The following is a 22419-nucleotide window of genomic DNA, read 5'->3' on the forward strand; positions in this document are numbered from 1 at the left end:
GTGTTTATTTGGTTGGGAGAGTTTTTATATATCATATCTATTGTAATATTTATTCTATGGTTCCTAATCACTTTCGTTGGACTCCTCGCATTCTTTGTAGTTCACATTTAGATTTCTCCGCCCCCTTCTCCCACTTAATTGATTAATGTGAGTACGCGTGTGCTGCTTCAAAAGATATGTGCTCGTAAAGGACAGCGGGCAGTGGACACACTGGTTGTGACTCAAAATGTGCTTGGTAAGGAGTTTTTGATGTTTGTAGGACTTTTCGCACAGTGTACAGTTGTACTTCTCGACAGCAGTCCATAATTTCTTGTGCGTGGCGTGGTGCGCTTGGTAATCATCTTCAAGGTGAAATTTTTTGGGGCATTTGGGACAAGGGAATATTTGTCCCGGGGACTTACTTCGAAGAAATTGTATGCATACCTGCGAATTGATGTGTTCTTTAAGATCGCTTCTTTTTCCAAAAGTTTGCTGGCACTTTATGCACTTGAACGGCCCTTTAGTCGTGTGACTTTTCTTGAAGTGATAATCTAGATAATACTGACTTTGAAAAAACTTGGAACACTGGTGACACTTGAAGCGAGTGTGAGCACAGTCGTGATTTTTGAGGTTGCTTTCTTCAGGAAACGACATCATGCAGAGGGGACATTTGAACATTAGTTTATCCTTGTGGTGCTTTAAATGATCTTTAAGGCTGGACACGTCTGAGAATACCTTTGAACACTGCAGGCACTTGTGCGATGACTTCCGAGAGAGTCTCTTGGCGAAATCCTCATGTGTCTGGATGTGAATTTGAAGAAAGCTGGCGTAAAGGAATACTTTTGGACAGTGCGGGCACCTATATGGTGGTTCCGACTCTGATTCTCTTTCATTATGCGGCCTATGAATCCACATATGGGCTTCAAGACATCCGCGTTTCAAGTATATGCTTGGACACATGGGACATTTTAGCCGTGGACGCTCTGTGATACGCTTTTGATTATGCGTCCGAATGTGATCTTGAAGTTTGGCGGCGAGTAAGAATATCTTTGGACATTGAGGGCATCTGTGGGGTGGCTTCCCAAGAACTTCATTATCCACTGACTTCATTTTTACTGGTATTGAATCTTCGTCAATGATCTCTTCTTTTGGTTGTCGGTACGTCTGGATAACATTTTCTTCAGCCTGTAGAACCTCCGATGCATTTTGCACATCACCCAGGCAAGTTAGGCAAATATATTCAGAAAATGAATCGCCGTTCTCAACTGGCATTCCTGTGTACTGTGAGATTGTCGTGGCAATCGGAATACCGGACTCCTGTGCGTCATCAAATATGTTAGTTAAATGGTCCGACTGTTCCAAACAAACCCGACAGCTTCTGATTGCTGGCTCCTCCAGACATTCTGTTATTATAAAGTATTCTCCCTGCATGGCTTCCTCTTCAAGAACCTCCTCCTTAATTACGGGGTGCTCCTCAAGAATTTCCTCCTTAGCTACGGAATCCTGTATGAGGATCACGTCTTTACATGCAGGATGCTCCTCAAAAACCTCCCTGTCAACTATTTGGCGAGCTTCTAGGACTTCCTTATTAAGTATGTGGTTTTCCTCCACAAGAACCTCCTGTTTAACTACGAAGTGCTCTTCTGGCATCTGCTGATGATATACAGGTTGCTCTGGTAGGTCGTCCTCGGTGCTTAAGGAGTGTTTTACGTGGACCTTTTCACTAATTTGGGTTGCGGGGCACCAAGGCACCAACTTATGCTTGATGCCAAATGTGTCCAAATGCAGGCACTGGAGGCAAATGGTTTTGGGAAGCGAGCCACCGCGTTTGACCGACAAGCCCGGACGTAGCTTGCAACACTGGCACACGTTCTCCATCGCCCTGGAATCGAATAACTGTATATAACGTATATTGAAATACTTTTTTTGGCTCACCTAGTCATTTGTTTACAATTTTCAGGGCTGTGAACAGTTTTCTATATGCACGAGCCACCCTGTCTCCTTCTGTTATCGAGCTGTTATCGATCTCAAACAACAAGATACCCCCCGGTAATCGACTATTTTAACTATCAGATACCCTTTTTATAGAAATTTAAATGCGTATTTACTTTACCTTTGCAATAAGCCACAGGTGCTTTTCATGCCACCCAAAAAAGAAACGTTTTATCTTTTTCAAATATTTAAAATAGGCGGATGGATTGCGAATAATACAAAACTTAATGTTCCATTACAGTCTAAGAACATAAACCGGATAGACCTAATAAATTAAGCAACTAAACGTTAACGAATATAGTCAAACTAAAGTTAACTTAGTGGAATGATTTCTCAAGATGTTATCGTATATAAACTAGGGGAAGCGCTTTTTTAGTAGGTTTTCCAGCTTTCTGATGCCCGTCTGGGAGCTTCCGTCGGCATTTTTATCTGCGCTTCCCGTAAAGCTGCCCACGCTGAAGATGAAGGCTCGTTTGGGCGTTGAGGAAGCTGCCGTTGTCGTTTCAGTTGGTACTGCCGCAGTTTCAGCATCGTCAGTGGTTGCCAAAGCTGCGGCTACTGTTTCTGCACCTTGGGGTTCCTCCTCCCCAGCATTTGGCTCGATTAAGCCACTAACAGCTGCTGCAGAAGCCGTGTGCTTAAAAAGATCAATCAGTTGCAGTTGATCCACACGTTTGACCGCCTTCATATCCAGAATCTTTTGATACTCCGCAATGGTAATGTCTGGCAGCAGCTTGAGCACTTGCTGGGTGAAGTGCGCCGGCGGCTGGACCGGTGTCATCACCACCTTGATGATCATCTCGGCCCGAGTCATGTCCTTGACCACAACTTTGGTGTAACTGGTGGGCGCCTTGCGGTTTACACTCGATCCCACAGAAGGCAGCTCTAATAAAGCCGTCTTCAGCGAATGGGTGTCCAACAAGAGTTGCTCGCAGCCCAGAACATTGTTGGAACCATCCGAGAGGGTTAGTTTGCAGCGATAAAGCACGTTGATGAACTTCGGTATGAATGCGGCGACGAAGCGATGGCAGAATTGAGTAAAATACTTCCGCGAACTGGCTAACGTGTCCCTGATGGTCGGCACTGTCTGCTTAAAGTTTCCACAAAGACTGCTGATGAAGGCGCTCTGGTCCCCCACATTGTTGATTTGTTGCCACTGCACCTTGGACATCGCCTGCAGCGAAGCTTCGCAACCAGCCTCTAGATCTTGAACCAAAAGTTGGATGCAGTTGGAAATGATACTAACCATGTTAAAAGGAATTAATAATTGTTTGGATTAAAATATAAAGTTTTTTACTCACCGATGAAATACATCCTTTTCCTCGCTCATGTCGATCTTGCTGACATATGCAGAAGTCACCTTTTCCTTCAGTTTATCCTCCAGCTGCTGGACAGTCTCCAAACAGTACTCACCCGTGGTCAAAACGCAACATATGCGCACCAGATCATCTCTTGCAAATCGCTGCGTATCGCCCTCCTTGAGGAAATTGTGAAAGACCTGACCAGCGGCAGTGGATAGATTCTGCATGTCGCGCGTGAGTAACGAGACACTCTTACCGATGGAGCTGCTGGTGGTGGCTGGCACAAGCTTGGGTGTGCTGCCCTCGAGTACTTTGGAGGCATACTCCCGCAAATATTTCTTGAACACTAAAGCCAGATCGTACATAGGTTGTTCGTTGCTCAGCTGGTTGCACTGCACCATACACTTCTTGTAAAAGACGAAAAGATCACCGGAGCTGGGGTACACGGTGGTCTTGGCCTCGGCGAATTTGTATGGTTCCCGCGACATCTCTACGAACTTATCCATCAGCTCCGAAAGGTTTCGGTCGATGCTGCGTATGTATATGTCCAAATGTGACTTGAAGCATTGACCAATTTGGTCGTGGAAGACGGTGATGCCCACAGGGCCGTCCGTCGTCGTTGGCTCATTAAGCACTCTTGCTTTATCAGTGGGCTGCGCACCCAGTGTAACTCCCGTGAAGCGCTTGGAAAGCAGCTGTTCAAATGCCTGCGTCTTGTTGATGGCGAACAAAAGAAGTCTCACGTCGATTTCGTTGGTGCGTTTGGCCATGATTTGTGCCAGCTGTTCGCGTGTCTGCCGGCAAAACTCCACAGTAATTCGCTCAGAAACCTCCCAATCTAGGGGAAACACGGGTCCATACTTGTCCTCGAAGTCTAGCAGATGCCTCTTAAGCCAGGCATAACGTTTATCTATCTTGTCCAGCCAGGCTATATCCTGGTTCTCGTGAAACAGGTGCGTGTACTCCTCCAGCTGTTGTGCAATAAACCACTTGAGCAGCTCCTTCTTCACTTTGGGATCCAGCACGGACATCACTTTACAAGCATCGGCCAGCTGATTAAGTCCCAAACGGTGTTGGTTCTGTGCCGATGGCTTTGCTGAAAACGCATCCTTGAAGTCCTCGGTGATTTGCTGCGCCAGTGTAACCTGTATCTTATCTACGCTCTGAGAGAGATTCTGAAAGAGAAAAACTTGTCGATTACATTATTTTATATGGAAACCAAACCAACCTTGATTTCTTCGATGTCGGAGAACTGCTGGAAGTGCTGGTTAACTTCAGTAATAGCCTGGAGGGGATTAAGGATTTCTCCGTAGGATCGCCGCTCGATCAATTTGTTCAGACTTTCGATTCCGCCGACCAGCATGTGCAGGTGATTCAGCGTGGTGATGGCAGCAGTTAGGTTGCGCTTGGCGCAGTCCAGCTGCTTGATATCCCGGGTTATCTCTTTGACCATTTCTTCGGTGCGCTCCGCCCGGGTCTTCACGTCGATGATGTGGCTGAACAGGGAGCTGATAACTTTTTGAGCCTCGCACAGTGCAAGTTGTCCATCCTGGCCGGTGTTCGTCTGTCCACGAACAACGGATCGGATGTTGTCGTCAATCAGGGACACCTCGCACTGCATCTTTTGGATTGTCTCATCAATCCCGGCCAGCGATTGCTCGTTGGGGAAGAGCTGGTTGATGTAGTCCACAGTGTTGAAGTCCGGCGCATCCATGGGATCGTCCGTTTTGAGAACCTTTTATGGAGATTCGTTGTGGGTTGGTCATTGCAATAAACATATGTTCCACTGACCTTGTCGATGACCTGCTTCACCTCCTTGGAGAAGTGTATCTTGTTGTTAGCAACCATCCTCTCTTCCGGCTCCGCAGCTACCGCAGTCTCGCTCATCTCGCTTTTTCCTTATTAACTTGTATAAAAAAGTTATTGTTATTTTCTTCGTGGAAAACCAGGGATGCAGTGCTATCTTATTGTATAGCAGCTGCTGTTAAATTGCAGTCGTGCTGTAAGACGCAGTGCTGTTAGGATAGTGCATTTCGATAGACATTTATCGGAATTTGAAATGCCTTATCAAAAAATTTTGATTTATTATTTAATTTTCTGAAAGCTTTTCGTTTTAATTATGGGTCTACAAAAATTTTTGGATTTTTTTATTATTTGAATTATTTATTTAATGACTACAGGTCACAAAGCATCCAGCTAATAACTATCTTATTATATTATCTTGAATAAACTTCACAATCTTGCTTGACTGAAAAAATTACTGGGAAAACAATGAGTTACTGTTCGGACCGGAACTGGAGCCTGTCATGGATGCACTTAACATGGATGTGTCCCTTTGAGAGGCGGTGGCCGTACGCTGGTAACGTGCTATGTGGTCCAGAGAATAGGGCAGGATGGGTCTCACACTGTGGATCTCCAGCAGCGTGAGGTTGTCCAGTTTCGCGTATGTGCCCTCTCCCTTGATAAAGGCATCGATAGAAGTGCGGAGTTTGGACTCGCGGATGTCGAAGATGTCCTTGATCACGGTGCGCAGCTCCTCGCAACGGGGAACGTCATCCGGAGCCGTGCTCATGACCAACTGGGCCACTACCATGTAATGCTCGCAGGGCATTTTGGTGAAGAACCTACGGACCGCTGGAGAATAAGTAGTGCGTTCAATGGGCATTCTCACATCATACATACTTTGAGCGCTTTTCCTCCTCCTTGATTTCCTCCAATATGTCCATGTCCATCCATTCTGGAGGCACAATTCGGCACTTTTGCTGTTTGCGCAGATGCGTGGCCATCCACAGGGGCACGAACACGGGAAAACCGGCTCGGAAAGGCCCCACAGATCCGTATATCAGGTGCAGGGGCTCGTTGGAGAAGTTCGGTATAATGCTGATCATGCATTTTTCGCCAATAAATTCAATAATTGCAGGATCCATAATGTCTATAAACAAAAAATAAACAAATGCGGGAACATACGGTCACTCGTGAGGCCAGTGATGGCACCTATCCGCTATCGATCCTCAAGCTATCGGCGAAGTGATATCAGTAGTCTGGCAGCCCCGCTCTGCAATCGACCGTTAATAACGGTGTTCTTTTCTAAGCAATCTGCTTGCATCACGAAGCTATCGCCTGCGGGCTCTGCGTCAATTTAATAACGTCAAACTATAGACTCCTGCGACATAATAGCCATACTTCGCCACTATAAATATGCCAACCGTATTTCGACGACCTTCGGCCGGGTTATCTCACCATCATTACCACTATCGCCGACCGGATCGCATCGAATCGCTTTGCTGCACCGCTGCAGCCAATGGAGCTGACTAATTTGTGCTCCCGATGCGAATCTGTTATTGCAGATTCCGGCTAAGGCGACGACAACTATCAAGAATCACGTAAAACGCCAGCCGGTCGTCGTGATAAGCGCATGAATGCCAAACATGATCAAGCGTTCAAGTTCAGCCAAGTTTTCCGTTCTATAATATATAAGCTGCACGGGTGTAATCCCTTGCACCACTTCGCCGTAAAATCCGAGACTAAAATGCACTAGATAGCGTTATCGGTCTTGTATCTTTGTGGCAAATAAAACAATACGCCCGGTAATGAACTCCAGAAATGACGGTCACCACAAGGTTAGATTTGCATTAGCTGAAATCCTAACTGAGAAGATTTCAACTGCAATCTGCAGACAACTTCGATAGAGAAACGAAAATAGAAATATAAATCTTCTGTGTACAATTCGGATGTTCTTTATAAGGCAGAACTCGAAGCGTAAACAACAGCATCGATTTGTTGACTTATCGCATTGAGAGACAGCATCGATGGTGTGGGATGGGTGGTCAAGGGGAGGCGGAGGATGAGGTTGTGGCCGTCGTTGCCGTGAAATGTTCCCGAGCTGATAACACCAGGCACGGCCTGTTAATTCTAGAAAACTATCTGCGGTGCGTAAACTGTGGCACCGATAGTTCAGATCAGATCACCATGACATCTAACCCCTTCAAGGATCACGGGGTTCGACTTGGCAGTCGCCAATCAGGCAGGACAGAAGCGGCAGGTATTCTCCTCCGTCTGATTTCGATTCTCCCACATCCGCTGGGAAAACGTAATCAGCGCGAGAGGAGCAGATGCCGGACGATTTTCTGATAAGCCGGAGAGTGGACTGTGGAACCCATGACGGAATGGGTGGAGGGGGTTGGCTGGCTGGTATTCATTTTTAGCAGAAAAGTGCGACTTGAGCTGCTAGTTGGCTTAGTGCTTGTCTATTTTCGGCAGGGTACGGAGCTGCTGGCTCTCGCGACCATCGAAACCAACTTAACCAAATCGCCAATCAGCCAGGAAAAGTGCTTGCCATTTCCACGTCGAATCGCATCTCGTAGAAGCTTCGATAAGAAGGCAGTAATTGACTTGGCTTCGGGCAGTCTTCAGTCTTCGATCACCGCACCTCAATCTAAATTCGGCAACGGTCGCTCTCGCTTCGGAAGAACGAGTCCCATTGATAAGCCTGGATTTGAACTAGACGGTCGTTTAACCTCCACATCCGCGAATTTTCCCATTAGTTACGGCCAAAAATTATGTGCCAGGCTTGACGGCAAGAGAAGATTCGTACAACTCTTCTATAGCTAGTTTACCAAGGATCACGATGCCCGACACGGAAATCATCGTTACCAATGCCGGGGAGCCCTCCACCAAGGCGAGTCTTATTGTGGTCTCCAATCGGTTGCCGTTTGTGCTGATCCGGAATCCGAAGACCGATGAGCTGGAACGCAGGGCCAGGTGGGTACATCAGAAAAATATTAGATGAGTGTCAAATAAATAGCTGAAAACATATCTTATGTAATCCATTTAAACAAATGCAAATTCTAAGTACAACTTTTTAAACGACAAAGATTAGAAAAACTTAAAGACAAGTGAAAAAAAAAACAAATTTATGTATGAATCAGGTTAAAAAAGCAAAAGTGAGCTCAATTTGGAAATATACCACACGTTTTTCGAAGCCCAGTTCTTAGAAAAACATATATAAGCGAAAATCTCCGGGTTTAAGAAAATATTAACAAAATATGGCCGAATTATTTTTAATCTAATAAGTCTAAGCTAATAATCTAGCTAATAGTAATTTAAGTACATTTCGAACAAAGGAAAGTTCCAAAGAGTCGTGTTCAAATAAATCGATCGAGTCGTAAGCTCGGTGCTTATCAATTCTCCGGAATCGGACAGTCAGCTTGACCAGTCCGAATTTCCATGTTCTTTGCACTGCAGAGAAACACCAAGTAACCCAGTTCGATCCTCGTGCCGACAATTTGCATTGAAGATAAGCCGCCCGCCCAAAGGCCCCCAATCCTAAATTCTCCAGTTCAGTGCTCGATTCAACTATGTGACATACTCGTACCTACATGTCAGTTCATCTTGATCCACGCTAGCCTCTCAATCTTATCAGTGCAAAACATACAGAGCGTGAGGGAGGCGAATTAAGATGTGCTGGACTAAGCGAAGTCTGGGCTCCGAGTTAGAAAACAAATTCAATAATAATGGCGAGCCTTATCAGCGCGTTTTTGACCCTTTCGTGTGTCTGGTAAAAGGGTCAATACTAGAGGCGTTATGGCGAGGCTGTTGTCGCCCTGTGGAGCCTGAACCTGACACTGAAATTGGAGTCACGTGAATCCGATTGCATCGCAATGGAGCTCTGGCTCCCCGACCTATGGCAGGAATGAGTTTCTTTTGGGCCTTCCGGTCTTAGGGTCTCCGGGATTGATGGCACGGAACGGGATGGACCGGAGTTGGGTCCAGCTCTTGTTTACAATCGCTTGCTTAATGGGCATCTGCTTATCAGGCACCGGGTGTCATGCACTCTGCACAAAGTGGGCTGGGTCCTCACCAACACATTGGCGGGTTCCATTCCAGTCCAGTAGCTTTGGGGAACTTGATTACGTTTTTTATAGGCTGAAGTATGAGATTAAAACGTTACATCACATGGTTTTTCTTTATACAAAATAATGCGGAGTAAGAGGCGTTGCTATAGGTCATGAAACCTCATGTATCTGGCTGAACTAAGAAACTGTACAGGAAAGCACTGTCCCACCACCTTCAATATTGATAGTATATCTTTTACCTTTCAGCGCCGGTGGCCTGGTAACCGCAGTGTGTCCGGTGGTGATCAAGGGCAGTGGTCTCTGGGTGGGCTGGTCGGGTATCCACTTGAAGGATCCCAACGAGGCCATTCCTGAGTCCAATCCCAACGATCAGACGCCGACCGCTGGCCTCAAGTCCGAACAGGTGGTGTCCGTGAACATCGATTCGAAGATCTTCGACAGCTACTACAACGGATGCTGCAACAAGATCTTCTGGCCACTGTTCCACTCGATGCCGGGAAGAGCCAACTTCGGAGGTGAGCACTGGCACGACTACGTGACTGTTAACAAGCACTTCGCCGTGCGGACCATCGAGGCTCTGGAGAAGTGCCTGGCCAAAAATCAAGGATGCGAGAAAAGCCCACCGATTGTCTGGATCCACGACTACCATCTCATGCTGGCCGCCAACTGGGTGCGTGAGCACGCCGAGGAGAAGAACCTGCCTTGCCGACTGGCCTTCTTCCTGCACATCCCATTCCCGCCATGGGATATCTTCCGCCTGCTGCCCTGGTCCGATGAGATCCTACAGGTCAGCATAATTTTCCTATGAGCTCACGAATAAGAATATTGAAAAGCAAGGACAACGTACCATCATTAACTCCTTTTTAACATAATTCTAGGGTATGTTGGGTTGTGACCTGGTAGGCTTCCATATTCAGGACTACTGCCTGAACTTCGTGGACTGCTGCCAGCGGAATCTCGGCTGCCGTGTGGACAGAAACAATCTCCTTGTGGAACATGGCGGACGCACCGTGCGCATCCGACCGCTTCCCATTGGTATTCCCTACGAACGCTTTGTTAATCTGGCCACGACCGCGCCCAAGGTGTTAAAGACATCCAAGATGCAAATCATCCTGGGAGTGGACCGACTGGACTACACCAAGGGCCTCGTCCACCGCCTTATGGCCTTCGAGGCGCTGCTGCTGAAGTATCCGCAGCACAAGGAGAAGGTGAGCCTGCTGCAAATCTCGGTGCCTTCGCGAACCGATGTAAAAGAGTACCGCGAGCTGAAGGAGGAGGTGGACCAGCTAGTGGGCCGCATTAACGGCCGCTTTACCACCGCCAATTGGGCGCCCATCCGGTACATCTATGACTATGTTAGCCAAGACGAATTGGCTGCTCTGTACAGGGATGCGGCTGTTTGTTTGGTAACTCCGCTTCGCGATGGCATGAACCTGGTGGCCAAGGAGTTCGTGGCCTGCCAGATCAACGAGGTGCCCGGCGTGCTGGTCATCTCACCGTTCGCAGGAGCCGGAGAGATGATGCACGAGGCCCTGCTCTGCAATCCGTACGAGGTGAACGAGGCCGCCGAGGTGATCCACCGAGCACTAACTATGCCGGAGGACGAGCGCGTTCTTCGTATGGCACGTCTTCGCCGGCGGGAAGCCGAGTGCGATGTAAGCCACTGGATGCGTTGCTTCCTGAAGGCGGTGGGTGCTTTGGAGATGGATGATGTGGGCACCACCATTATGCAGCCAGTCTCCGTGGACGATTTCGATGACTACTTACTGAAGTGAGTGAAGAACTGCATTTGATTTATAGGAAAATACTTAATTATTCTGATTATCCATCCCATAGATACATCGGCTATAACCACAAGTTGGCTCTGCTGCTGGATTACGACGGCACCTTGGCGCCCATTGCCCCTCATCCTGACCTGGCCACGCTCTCGCCCGAGATTAAGAATGTACTGTATAAGCTGTCCAACCACTCTGACGTCTACGTGGCCGTCATCTCAGGTCGCAACGTAGACAATGTGAAAAAGATGGTTGGCATCGAGGGCATCACCTATGCGGGCAACCACGGCCTGGAAATCCTTCATCCGGACGGCAGCAAGTTCGTACACCCCATGCCCATGGAGTACGAAAAGAAGGTCAGTGATCTGCTGAAGGCTCTGCAGGATTCTGTTTGCCGCGACGGCGCATGGGTAGAGAATAAGGGGGCGTTGCTAACGTTCCACTACCGAGAGACACCCAATCACCTGAGGGGAGCTATGGTTGACAAGGCGCGCTCCTTGATCGAGAAGTACGGCTTCAAGGCCACGGAGGCGCATTGCGCTCTGGAGGCTCGTCCGCCGGTACAGTGGAATAAGGGTCGTGCCTCGATCTACATTCTGCGCACATCCTTCGGCGTGGACTGGAACGAACGCATCAAGATTATCTATGTGGGCGACGACCTAACAGACGAGGATGCCATGGTGGTATGTTATCTTTGAATGATTCCATTTAGCTGCCTGGGATTTATCCAAATTGTTTATCCGCACAGGCTCTGAAGGGAATGGCGCGAACTTTCCGTGTGACATCGTCAGATATTGTGAAGACCGCTGCGGACCACCGACTGCCCTCTACAGACTCCGTGTACACGCTGCTGAAATGGGTAGAACGTCATTTCATGGGACGGAAGGCGCGCGCCAACTCGCTGACCTACAGGCCCACTAAGGGCGATGGCGTCCAGATGCTAATGTCTCTGGAGGTGGCCGCCTCGGCAAACAATCTGGAGGTGTGAGACCAGATATCCCTGCATGCATAGGCAACCTCGTAACTCAGATAACTTGTAAGATTTTAAGAATAAAAAACGGATTTGTAGCTTAAAGAAATGTACAATTGATTTCGGTTTTTTTTTTTGGTTACGCTATGGAATATGCACTGTTTTCTTTACGAACTAATCACTAAACAAAACGTCATTACTTGGTCTAATTGTGGGAAAGAACCAACCACGAGATGATGAAGAAGAACAGAAAGATTGGGTACACGGCCAGTGGTTTCCTATGCGGCGGCTGGCTCTGCCCCAGGAAAACAAAGGAAGCTAAAGGGATGGCCATTAGTGGGCGTTATATGAAATGCAAACGATTATCATACCGTAAGTGGCCCAGGCAAAGCCCATAGTGGTGGTCACAAAACGCAGAAAGAAAAGCATCCTCGTTTGGGTGGCAAGCAGGATTACCCGGCACACAATTAGGGAAATGGCCACTGGCGTAAGGCAGTAGCCCAGCACGCAGACAGATTGGAAGAATGAGCTGGTGGCGATTAAGTACATTATGATGAAACAATTTGTGAATATCAATGAAATAAGTTATTTACATATTGCCGCCCAGCAGTTTGGAGTTAAGTGTGACTACGGCCGCCCCTATCCAGACGATTACGAAGACCTGGGCGAACTCGGGTCCGTTGTCGGACATGCTGTCGGCGGAGGAGGAGCCTTGTAGGATGGTGGCCATGAAGGTGCAAAGCACCAGCGGCCCCCAAAGATCCCCTAAAAGACATGAAAACACAATAAGAAAGCTGCATACGAATGCAGAAGGAAACAAGTTGATGACGTACAATCGCGTAGTAGACTGGACTTTTCCTTGGGGTACAGGACGTGGTAGAACTTAATGCCTACGGCCCGAATATCCCTCAGTACTGTCTCGCTAATGGGCTCGTCCAGGGTATTGTAATCCGGCACTCCGCTCGCAGACTTTGCAGTTGTGGTTCTTTTGCCCGGAATCGACATGTCGCCCTCCAAGGAAGGCGACGTGTTCACGTCCTCGAACATCTAGTGGGGTATTATATATATACATTAGAGATAAAATTCGTGATTAAAGCTCCTTACTCACATCTAGTTTGGAATCCATCGGTATTATCTACTTAGTTTAATATATAAACGTTTACATCGACAGAAAATACGTAGAGGACAGTGTGACCGTGGCCTGCGAACCACTAATTACTCATCCATCGATAACGGTTATCGATAAGAAGCAATACCGGTGAGGCTGACATTTCCTTTTGAAAATTCTGAAAAAAAGAACAACAAGAAAGCATTAAAATGTTTGACCATATACAACTATTAGATAATTATATATTGTAAGCCAGTAAATTTACAATATTTTATGCATTTCAGAACATAAACAAAAAATTAAGGTATTCTGCGAACAACTTATAAATAATTGACTGCAAATCAATTCAAGGGATTCCCAGAAAACGGAATTTCTTGAAAGTATGAAATGCCCAAACGCCAAAAGGGAGTCATTTAATGACGACTTACAACATGGATGTTGACGACGCCAACGCCGCCCAACAATTTGAATGTTTATTAGAGTAGAATATGATTTATTGCTCCAGCCCTGTGAGGGATTAGAGTGACCATACTCGCCGCCGACGACTGTTGCGAACACTTGATCGCCGAACACAAATCTCAACAGACGCAAATATTGTAAACTATGCTGTAGGTGGACGCGAATTCTTGAACTGCAGCCGCAGGAGCACGTCAAGGAAAATGGCAGCGAAGCGGGCGGAAAGTCCGGAGAAGACGGCGAGCTCGGAGCACACGCAGCGTGGCCTTACCACAAAGCTGGCGCTGCGGCGTCTGCATGAGGAGATTGAAAAACGGGTGCAACTGGAGCATGAGCAACAATACGGAGCAGAGAGGTGAGTCAATCTATATCCGTTGGAATGTACTGATAATAGCCAATCCCTATCCTAGCTCCTATCGAAAATTGCGTGCGGCCTTTGTAAAGCGGTACGATAGCCCACTCGGTTGGCTTTCCATTGGGAGTAGTTTGCTGGCCAGTGGAGCCCTGCTTGCTACGGGGATGCTATGGCCCGCCTTCTGCCTGCTGGTCATTTTATCGCTTGACCTTTTTGTGGTGGTCCGGGAAAACAACCTGCGGCGCACAGAGATCTTCCGGAAGGCGCGACACGCGCTTTCGGAAATAAAACTAGCCGAGCAGCACTTCAGCGACGATTGGCAGCCATCCAACTATCCGCATCTAAGTAATCCCATGTCGCCCTGCGTTTCCCTGCAATGGACCTACCGAGATGGAAAAATTGTCAACTTGCCCTGGGCTTTGTTGGTGCGCGGGGATTACATTGTCTTACGACCGGGACACATTTCACCGGGACCCTGTCACGAAATGGAGACGAATAAATTCTTTGCGGCTAATGAAATATATGGAGCTGCTCCTCACGGAGACCCTCCGGTAAAACCTGTGGCACGTCCTCCGTTGCCCGATCTCGTTTGCTGTTTGGAGAGCACACCCTACTTAGACAACCTTACCGTTTGCCTCAAAAACTCCCTGAAGCGACCGCCCACCATCTACAATCAGCAGCGCTATCTGGTAAGAAGATCTTTAAAAGAAATTCGAACCCGTTGATATCTTTGTTTACGTTGACAGCTGGTCACCAAGTACATACAGCAGTGGGGCTTCATTAGTGCCCTGGTTATCACGCTGATCTCGGGACTTTTGCGCCTCCATGGCTACGGCCTGCCTACCGATGAGAAACACAACTGGCGCTTTGTGCTCGTGGAATCCTCGGCGGCGGCCATAGTTCCTCTGTTGCCGCTTATCTTTCCGCTTATGTGGATATCCATGAACCTGTGGGGAATCGCGCGGTTGCAGTGCTTCCTAAAGACCCCCCAGGCTGCATTGGAAAAGACTACAAGCAAATCGTTTGAAGAGGACCTGGACACGCCCTCGTACGATTATCAGAATATATCGATGCTTCGTTCCAGTGTGCTCCGCATCTGGATGCAGCTGTGGCGGGGTGACAGTGAACTCTTGCCGCGCTCAGCAAATCTTGTACAGGTGCTGGGCTCCATTTCTGCGCTGTGCTGCGTGGACAAGAAAGGTATCCTGTCATGGCCCAATCCCACCGCCGAAAAGGTATTCTTCCTGCACAACACAGACGAGGAGGCTCGCGAGGATGGAGCAGGCAGCCAATCTTCTTCACAGAGCGAGAGCGACGACGTACCGGATGTGGATGAGGACCACAAGGAGCGCGGCATAGTAGCTGAAGTACTGGATCTTACGCACGACCAACACTGTCCATTTCGGCTAGAGTTTGACGATCACGAATGGAAGGCGCACATCAAGTCCTTGAAGCCACTGGGTGACACCTGACTGTGAAATTAGTTTTGTAAGTTCTCTAATGTAATTCAATTTTTCCAGGTCTCGCCATTCTGCTAAACACCTGTTCTCCACTTACCCACGAGCACTACGCACAGTTCTGCGGTCATGTAACCGCGGTGGCTATGCTCGACAAAGATCTGGTACCTGTGACTAATCGGTATGCGTATGCACTCATTGAGTCCAGTAAAAGCTTTTTGCATGGGTACGTAGTTCATTGCCATACTCATCGTTAGTTTCTGTCTAACCAGTCATATATATGGTCGATCGCATCGACCGCAAAACTACTACTTATATAGTCTAATAATTTTCTCCAAAATGGTATTGAATACCATTGCATCCAAAGCCAGCCCGATCAAATTAGTCTTTTCTTTGGGTAATTTTGATTTTTGAATCCAATTGGACGATTTCCCCACAAAACAAACACAAGAGATTGGTAAAGATTTAAAAATTAAAAGCGTAAGAAAAAGTATTTTTGATTTCCAGTAATTTCCATTCCCTAATCGTTTTGCTCTATAATTTCCCATATCATTAAAGCTTTAAAACTAATTGCAATGTGGACATATAAACCTTGTATTTATGTATTATTCTACCTCTATTAATTTGTTTGTACTCGTAAATCGATCTCCTTCGCCTCCCCGCCCCATCCCCATTGGCATGCTATTTTAAGTAACAGACATTCAAGAACGCTTAAATATAGTCGCCCCATTCCCGTCACCACCCCATCCGACGACCTCCGCCCGCCACGCTTGCCTGCATGCTCACGCACCACCGACGCATCCAGCGGTAGTTGGAACCAGTTCTAATCGGTTGTTCTCTATAAACAGACGCTGCCTCTGCGAGCTGGCCAAGCAGATTGGATTCACCGCCCATGCCACGGATCGGTTCGCGCTGGAGGGCCAATTGGCCAGCTACCGACATTTGGTAAGTCTCGCAAACGTTGTAACATAGCAAACTGTAATTATTTAAAGTCATCTGTCCCTTCCAGCAACCTGATGTTGTGCGTAGGGACATTCGTTTCGCCCGGCAGCTACAGCTGTCCTCCAAGGTGAAGGTGCCATTCCCGCACTCATTGTCTGTGGTAATGCGCGAGAATCCAGGAGGCTACTTGTCACTCTTCACCCAGGGAACAGCAGACATTATCCTCGACTGCTGCGATGACTTTTGGGACGGCATTGATCTGCGACCCCTGTCACCCCAGGATCGCAAGCGTGCATTGGACTTTTACCAGCGCAGCGCTTTGACGTCATATTGTACTGCCTTCGCCTATCGCCCTCTGCGGCACGGCATCCATGGAGCCCTTAGCGGCCCTCAACGGAGTGGAGGTGACTGTTTGTATCTGGAGCTACCGCCGGAGTCGAAGCTGCGCATGCAGCACGTGGACAAGACCCACTGCGACTTTCAGGGAGGACATCACGTCAATCTGAGTCACAGCATTAGCACGGACTCATTGTTATTTTCGGAGAGCAAGGACGAGGAGTGTAACGATGTGGAGGGCTGCTTCGAGATGCAGTGCCATCAGGTGTTCATCGGCATGGTGACAATGCAGTACCAGGCACAGAACGATATCGTTCGGCTAGTTGAGCATCTCGAACAGGCCTGCATTCGCTTTGTCCACTTTAGCAAAGAAAACGAACTGCGCTCGCGTGTCTTCTCTGAGAAGATGGGTCTAGAGTCCGGGTGGAACTGCCACATCTCGTTGCTAAGCGAACCAGAGCCGGACAGTGAAAAGGAGCGGATAAGTGCCAAGCCCAAGGAGTTCCCGGAAAATATTGGTAAACCTCAAGCCACCACCTCAACCACTGCCACCACCACTACAACTGACCATGAGAACAACCATCATCCCAGTGCCAAAGTCATGTACATATCGCCCCCCGCACCCGCACCTGCCACTGCATCTGTATCCGAATCCATATCTGCAGCTAAAACCACTGAAATTGTAGGTGACGGCCCAGAAATTAATTATCTCTTAGGACCGCCAACCAATCTGGAGTCGTCAAAGACCCTTAGCTCTTCAGCTCCTGGTGCCATTTCCAACCCGGATGAGTGCAATCCACTTAATGCCCTCAATGGCGAGGATTCCCATTCCCCTGATAGCGAGGGCAGTAAGGAGAGCTCGCAGGATAGCTGCACAAAAAATAATCCACCAGCAGATACTGAGTTGGAGCCGGAAACCGAAATAAATAAGCACAAGCAGCGCCACTCGCTGGACTCCGCCATGGACGAAAACTGCCGTTCCTTGAGCACACTCACTGAAAGCACAGATCAGAGTGCGCCCATCAACTTCGATATGTCCAATAGGGCAAAGCTGCCAAGAGGCATTGAAAACATTCGGCCGCATTTGGAACAGGTTGACAACGTCCCACTGCAAGTCTCTCTTTTTACGGACTGCTCAGCGGAAGCCACGAGTCAGATGCTGGACATCATGCAATCCTACGGCGAGATCGTTGTCTGCCTCGGAAGTTCGGCCAGTAATGCCAATGCCGACATTTTCTTGCAGGCCGACTGCAGTATAGCCGTGGAGCCATTGTATCCACAAGTGTGCCAGGATGTCGACGCATACACGGAAGCCAATATCCAGAACAACAAACTGTTGTGGCAGCGGCAGTCTGGCAAGTCGAAGGGCAATGATGATGAGGAGCTTCTAGAGGGCGGCCTTCAGGGCTGCGCCATGCAGTCGCCAGCTCACACCATCTCTCCACTGTATTTAAGCCGGCTTCTCAACTCTCTGCCCTGTTCCATTGCCGTTTGCCGCGACGACCCGCTTTCGCTAGTGGCCATAATTGAGCTGTCACGTCGCTTCTCTCTGGGCCTGTGGAACTGCATCCAGTACTGGGCATGCTGCGCAGGCTCTATCTCCATTCTGAACGTGCTGTGCGCGTGCCTATCGCAGCCCCCGCTTGTAACCCCGCTGCTTGGCATTTATCTGATGTGTGTGCCGGTGCCGCTAATAGCCATTTCGTTAGCCCACATCGATGTGGACCCCAAAATCATGAATCGGGCAACAAGCAAAAAACAGACGGACTATGATTCTCGCGCCTTTGCCTTTGTCATGTGGTGCTACGGCTGCAAGTTTATCGTTCTGGTCGTGTCTCTGGTAAGTTGTGTTGGTTATAAACGTTAATTAGGAAGGAGGAATTAAAGGTGTTGATCAATATTTATTGTAGCTTGTTGCCTATTGGATGCTTTTACCAAATACCCAAATAAATCCCACTGCACCAGCCACTGAGGAGTCCGTGCTCGAAATCGACGATGATGACGACCCGGAGTTTTATCAATTTCTTTACATCGCCCGATGCTCTGCCTTGCTAGGCATAATCCTACACTTTGGTAAATTAACTTACCACACCTGTCGTAAACCTGACCATAATTCGATCATTTCAGTTTTCATTTCTGTCACCTTTGTGCATCGTGACCATGCGCTCTGGCAGCGCAATCCATTTACCAATCGTATCTGGGCTTTTACATGTTTGTTGTTAGTCCTCATCCATGGTATTATTTGCTTTGTGCAACTGCTTCTGGAGGATATCTGGGTTCAGCTGCCCAACCAATGGGTGGCCTTGTTGATCTTATTTGGTGGCAGCTTTCTGAGTATGCTTGTTAGCGAGCTGGCAAAGTTCCAGGAGAACAAGTAGGTTACATTGGACCTTTTTTGAGTTCCTCTATTAAGTGTATTCCTTGTTTATTTTAGGGTTAACGCGCGCTATCAGCGTCGTGCGCGTCTTGACTTTGGTACCAAATTGGGCATGAATTCGCCCTTCTAAGAATCACGGCTAAGACTTACCAAGCAAAAAGACACAAAGGCTGTATATAACACCACCACTCGACACACTTCTTACTACTTTTTCTGACCATCAATCTGGATATCCATAGACGAAGTTGTTTCTGTCAGCATTTGTTTAAACTGTTCCTAGGTTCAGCATCGTTATTTTAGCCACTAGTACTTACACATGTTTATTTTAGTTTGTGACACCCCCATTGAGTAACGACCACACATTTGTTATTCTTGTTTCTAAAACGGTTTGTTTCGAGTTCCTTGTTTAAATGAGAAAAACCTTTGTGTACTAACATGTAAAAGACTTGCAATTATTGTATGAAATATATGTATGGTTAAACTGAAGTGTCCTATCTTTAAACAAGTAAAAGTTGGAGGCATTTTCCATAATTCAATTGGGAAAGTGGCATGCCTAGAACTGGTTCTCCGCAGATACCTTAATATTAAGACGATAACTACGAGGGGCAACAGTATACAGCACGCCTGAATAGGTGCTAATCCGGAGAGGCACGCTGCAGCAAGTGCCGCAGTTACTGACCCACATCCGCGGGCAGGAAGTTGACTGATATTTTTGTCTTTATTGTGTAACGCATGCTATTAATCCTGATTTGGAAATATTTGTATTTCTCATTCACGTGTTTAAATAAAATTCTAGAATAATAATACTAATATTAACTATTGTGATTTATATTTTTTAGTCGTTAAGTAGGAGTAAGTACCTAGGTAACTGACACGCATGTGGCACCTCTAATATCAAATATTTTTAATAATATATATTACGAAATTATACCTACTATTTCTATGGTTTTTTGAGTTAAGTCTGATCAAGTAGAATGTGCCTATATAATATTATGTTTCATGACGATTCAATATGCTACTAATTAGTTGCAAAATTGGAGCCACACGTATAGCCACGGATTCAAACTCTAGTTACACTCTACATGCACAAATCCCAAGCAGCCGGGAGCACCTAACGGAAGATGGCATCAAAAATGTGGAGTAACAATCAATTAGCACCTGCGATGTCGACGAAATGAAAGTGCTGTTCTGCCCGTTCGGATCGCTGGTATATAGATCACTTCTAGTAGCACCTTCTGCCCGGAATCTGGGTCACGAAAAAACGAAATCACGAACTTGCCCAAACGGAGTCGAATAAAACCAATGGTTAACCCAGTGCGCCGTTGTATTTGAAAATTTCTCGCGCCTCGGTACGGTGGTGTTATTTCCGAGCTCCGGTGGATATGAGGACAGTATAGCCCCTAAGGATACTAAGTGAAAGTGCGCCGAAAAAATTATAATTATAAAGTGTCCCGAGCTGAAACGATATTCAGTAACAAGTTCACACGATGCGGTTAGAAGGCGCCAACTGGGCGCTGGTGGTGTGTCTCAGTCTAATCCTTGGATTTGGACGGGTTCGAGCCTACTCTCAGGTTCTGGTCAGCGGCACTGGGGCAGCAAACGATCAGGGACCGCGCATTTTCAAGGCTCTTAATACGGATTTGATATTTCCGAGGACGTAAGTTTGAAGTGTTTACGAATCGCTTAACAAATCTCCTGACGTATCCTGCCCGTGCAGTTTCAACTCCAGTGCCAATGTGGTATCCACCACTGAAGCTCCAGCTGTAACATCCACATCCACGACAACTGTACCACCCGTCCCCTACAATCATCAACCCGAGGGAACAACCAACTCCCCGGTATTCGTCACCCCTTTAGTTGTCGCGGATGCGGAGAAAGTCGGTCATCCTGCTCCTGTATCCGAGGAGCAAACAGAGCCAGTCGTAGAAGGAGCCTCCACCGGACGCGCCGTTGACTACAGGACAGCGTATCCCTTTGGTCAACTGATAACTCCGTTGCTACGGGGCGGCAAGCCACAGCAGTACAACTCCCGACCCTCGAAAACACGTATTTACCCACAAGGTATACCATCCTACTACTCTTCATCATCACGAAATCCATCCCGCCATCAAGCATCGAGGCCCAGCTACAAGAAAGGTATCATCATCACATTAATAGAATATACAAATCAAGGAAAACTTAAATTTTCTAACACATTTGTTTATAATTATTTATTTTTTTTTTTTTTACCTTAGGAATCAGTGACCGCTTTGCTCCTGGCGAGGGAACCGCCGCAGGCCTGTTCAAGGATCACAACCATGATCACAGCCATGATCATAGTCACGATCATTCCCACGGACAGGATGGCAAGGTGGTCGCCGGCTCCAATTCGGTTAACTCTTATGTTTCACCAGGCGATACATACTCGTTTCCACCGTTGAACACAAAGTATCCATCACCGTCACAGGATCCAAAGGCTGCATTGCCCTCGGATACTGTGACAAGTTACTTGGCACCCGCATCTGGAGGACTGAGCAATGCTGGATATTCATATCCGGGACCTACCTTTAGTAGTTACAAGTATCCCGGCCCAGTGCCCAATAGCAATGCCGACAAGGATACGGCGGCCAGTATGGCGAGTGCTTCGCCACCGGCTGATGATGACCCCGGTAATGATGATTCAATCGGAACCCTGCCAGCTAGTGCCCAGGACAACATTCCGTCCAAGGACCAGGACGGCATGGGTGCTGGAGGTGATGCTCCGGCAGATGCCATGGGACCTCCGGCTGATGGTGGAGATAGCGGTGGCGGTGGCGGCGGAGATGGGGACATAAGCGGTCTGCCATCGTTGCACAATGATGGTTCTGGTCCCGACGACGATCACAAATACGACCCCAATATGGAGTATGCCACACCACCGCCCGGTTGGCTACAATCTCACCCAGAATCTGCGGTTCCCAAGCCGGATGATCACGATCACGACCATGCACCCGATCATGATCACGTGCACGATCATGACCATGCACCCGATCATGATCACGTGCACGATCACTATCCGACTCACTTTGACTACCAGCCCTCGTACCCGGATGATTCCTATCCGGATGTTATTTACGATGATCATCCGCACCACCACCACCATGTCCACCATCCACCGCCACCTCCTCCACCGCCACCACCACCACCACCACCGCCGCCACCGCCGACGGAACCACCACCACCTCCTCCGCCGCCACCAGAGCCACGTGTGAAGAAGTACAGCTACTTCTACATTGGCCGAAAGCTCTGGTACATCCCGCTTTACTTCACCGTGTGGTTCAGTTTCTACATCCTGTGGCTGATCATCAAGTCCATCGGTCGCCACAAGGTGAACCTGCCCAATCACTACGTCTCGAGGCGCAGTGCTCCCGATCCGTTCACCGAGCAAGGACGGGACGAATATATCAACGAGATGACGGTTAGGGTGCTGGAACACATAGATAGCTTTAAGCAGAAATACTTGAACTGATAAGGACGCTACTAATTACTTAATGGCTA

General features: G+C 47.8%; 7 protein-coding genes across 10 annotated transcripts; 3 read left to right on the forward strand and 4 right to left on the reverse strand.

Annotated features, from left to right (window-relative positions):
• Positions 1-8: 8 nt before the first annotated feature.
• On the reverse strand, positions 9-1991 carry LOC6540723 (zinc finger protein 160). Its single transcript, XM_001968625.3, has 2 exons — positions 1915-1991; positions 9-1861 (listed from the first exon to the last, which is right to left on the reverse strand). Exons 1-2 carry the CDS (start codon positions 1920-1922, stop codon positions 64-66), a joined length of 1806 nt encoding a protein of 601 aa, XP_001968661.3. The 5' UTR covers positions 1923-1991; the 3' UTR covers positions 9-63.
• Positions 1992-2145: 154 nt separating this feature from the next.
• On the reverse strand, positions 2146-5263 carry LOC6540665 (vacuolar protein sorting-associated protein 53 homolog). The gene is made up of 4 exons (XM_001968626.3): positions 5064-5263; positions 4501-5007; positions 3273-4447; positions 2146-3212 (listed from the first exon to the last, which is right to left on the reverse strand). Exons 1-4 carry the CDS (start codon positions 5157-5159, stop codon positions 2327-2329), a joined length of 2664 nt encoding a protein of 887 aa, XP_001968662.1. The 5' UTR covers positions 5160-5263; the 3' UTR covers positions 2146-2326.
• A 159-nt stretch (positions 5264-5422) lies between these two features.
• On the reverse strand, positions 5423-6363 carry LOC6541954 (probable DNA replication complex GINS protein PSF2). The gene is made up of 2 exons (XM_001968627.3): positions 5955-6363; positions 5423-5896 (listed from the first exon to the last, which is right to left on the reverse strand). Exons 1-2 carry the CDS (start codon positions 6197-6199, stop codon positions 5530-5532), a joined length of 612 nt encoding a protein of 203 aa, XP_001968663.1. The 5' UTR covers positions 6200-6363; the 3' UTR covers positions 5423-5529.
• Positions 6364-7484: 1121 nt separating this feature from the next.
• On the forward strand, positions 7485-11985 carry LOC6541991 (alpha,alpha-trehalose-phosphate synthase [UDP-forming]). The gene is made up of 5 exons (XM_001968628.3): positions 7485-8033; positions 9374-9914; positions 10006-10898; positions 10964-11585; positions 11651-11985. The coding sequence occupies exons 1-5, from the start codon at positions 7900-7902 to the stop codon at positions 11888-11890; spliced, it is 2430 nt and encodes an 809-aa protein (XP_001968664.1). The 5' UTR covers positions 7485-7899; the 3' UTR covers positions 11891-11985.
• Positions 11968-13113, reverse strand: LOC6542022 (protein YIPF6). Its single transcript, XM_001968629.3, has 5 exons — positions 12981-13113; positions 12706-12919; positions 12466-12637; positions 12244-12401; positions 11968-12190 (listed from the first exon to the last, which is right to left on the reverse strand). The coding sequence occupies exons 1-5, from the start codon at positions 12996-12998 to the stop codon at positions 12078-12080; spliced, it is 675 nt and encodes a 224-aa protein (XP_001968665.1). The 5' UTR covers positions 12999-13113; the 3' UTR covers positions 11968-12077.
• Positions 13114-13463: 350 nt separating this feature from the next.
• Positions 13464-19389, forward strand: LOC6541629 (transmembrane protein 94). 3 transcript variants are annotated; one of them, XM_015159823.2, is made up of 10 exons: positions 13464-13791; positions 13847-14480; positions 14538-15252; positions 15312-15474; positions 16097-16193; positions 16258-17044; positions 17213-18366; positions 18437-18599; positions 18654-18900; positions 18961-19389. In XM_015159823.2, the coding sequence occupies exons 1-10, from the start codon at positions 13640-13642 to the stop codon at positions 19031-19033; spliced, it is 4185 nt and encodes a 1394-aa protein (XP_015015309.1). In that variant the 5' UTR covers positions 13464-13639; the 3' UTR covers positions 19034-19389. The 3 variants fall into 3 exon arrangements, with proteins under 3 accessions (XP_015015309.1, XP_001968666.1, XP_015015310.1); XM_001968630.3 differs by having other exon boundaries at positions 13465-13791; positions 16258-18366; XM_015159824.2 differs by having other exon boundaries at positions 13465-13791; positions 15312-15429; positions 16258-18366.
• A 779-nt stretch (positions 19390-20168) lies between these two features.
• On the forward strand, positions 20169-22409 carry LOC6541792 (extensin). Of its 2 annotated transcripts, none has more exons than XM_001968631.2 (3): positions 20169-20560; positions 20621-21039; positions 21138-22409. In XM_001968631.2, exons 1-3 carry the CDS (start codon positions 20391-20393, stop codon positions 22388-22390), a joined length of 1842 nt encoding a protein of 613 aa, XP_001968667.1. In that variant the 5' UTR covers positions 20169-20390; the 3' UTR covers positions 22391-22409. The 2 variants fall into 2 exon arrangements, with proteins under 2 accessions (XP_001968667.1, XP_015015311.1); XM_015159825.2 differs by having other exon boundaries at positions 20171-20560; positions 20621-20964.
• Positions 22410-22419: the final 10 nt, after the last annotated feature.

Source organism: Drosophila erecta, unplaced genomic scaffold (genome assembly GCF_003286155.1).
Source record: "Drosophila erecta strain 14021-0224.00,06,07 unplaced genomic scaffold, DereRS2 tig00000055-arrow-pilon, whole genome shotgun sequence".
In the NCBI taxonomy this organism is placed as follows: domain Eukaryota; kingdom Metazoa; phylum Arthropoda; class Insecta; order Diptera; family Drosophilidae; genus Drosophila; species Drosophila erecta.

Coding starts and splice junctions, on each gene's coding strand:
- LOC6540665 (XM_001968626.3), bottom strand. CDS start 5,159: ATGAGCGAGACTGCGGTAGCTGCGGAGCCGGAAGAGAGGATGGTTGCT. Junction 5,008..5,063: donor TGAAGCAGGTCATCGACAAG/GTCAGTGGAACA, acceptor TCTCCATAAAAG/GTTCTCAAAACGGACGATCC. Junction 4,448..4,500: donor CCGACATCGAAGAAATCAAG/GTTGGTTTGGTT, acceptor TTTCTCTTTCAG/AATCTCTCTCAGAGCGTAGA.
- LOC6541954 (XM_001968627.3), bottom strand. CDS start 6,199: ATGGATCCTGCAATTATTGAATTTATTGGCGAAAAATGCATGATCAGC. Junction 5,897..5,954: donor GAGGAGGAAAAGCGCTCAAA/GTATGTATGATG, acceptor AGCGGTCCGTAG/GTTCTTCACCAAAATGCCCT.
- LOC6541991 (XM_001968628.3), top strand. CDS start 7,900: ATGCCCGACACGGAAATCATCGTTACCAATGCCGGGGAGCCCTCCACC. Junction 9,915..10,005: donor GGTCCGATGAGATCCTACAG/GTCAGCATAATT, acceptor ACATAATTCTAG/GGTATGTTGGGTTGTGACCT. Junction 10,899..10,963: donor TTCGATGACTACTTACTGAA/GTGAGTGAAGAA, acceptor TCCATCCCATAG/ATACATCGGCTATAACCACA.
- LOC6542022 (XM_001968629.3), bottom strand. Junction 12,638..12,705: donor GTCCAGTCTACTACGCGATT/GTACGTCATCAA, acceptor CATGTCTTTTAG/GGGATCTTTGGGGGCCGCTG. Junction 12,402..12,465: donor AAACTGCTGGGCGGCAATAT/GTAAATAACTTA, acceptor AATCGCCACCAG/CTCATTCTTCCAATCTGTCT.
- LOC6541629 (XM_001968630.3), top strand. CDS start 13,640: ATGGCAGCGAAGCGGGCGGAAAGTCCGGAGAAGACGGCGAGCTCGGAG. Junction 15,475..16,096: donor AGTAAAAGCTTTTTGCATGG/GTACGTAGTTCA, acceptor CTCTATAAACAG/ACGCTGCCTCTGCGAGCTGG. Junction 18,901..18,960: donor GCAAAGTTCCAGGAGAACAA/GTAGGTTACATT, acceptor TGTTTATTTTAG/GGTTAACGCGCGCTATCAGC.
- LOC6541792 (XM_001968631.2), top strand. CDS start 20,391: ATGCGGTTAGAAGGCGCCAACTGGGCGCTGGTGGTGTGTCTCAGTCTA. Junction 20,561..20,620: donor GATTTGATATTTCCGAGGAC/GTAAGTTTGAAG, acceptor CTGCCCGTGCAG/TTTCAACTCCAGTGCCAATG. Junction 21,040..21,137: donor GAGGCCCAGCTACAAGAAAG/GTATCATCATCA, acceptor TTTTTACCTTAG/GAATCAGTGACCGCTTTGCT.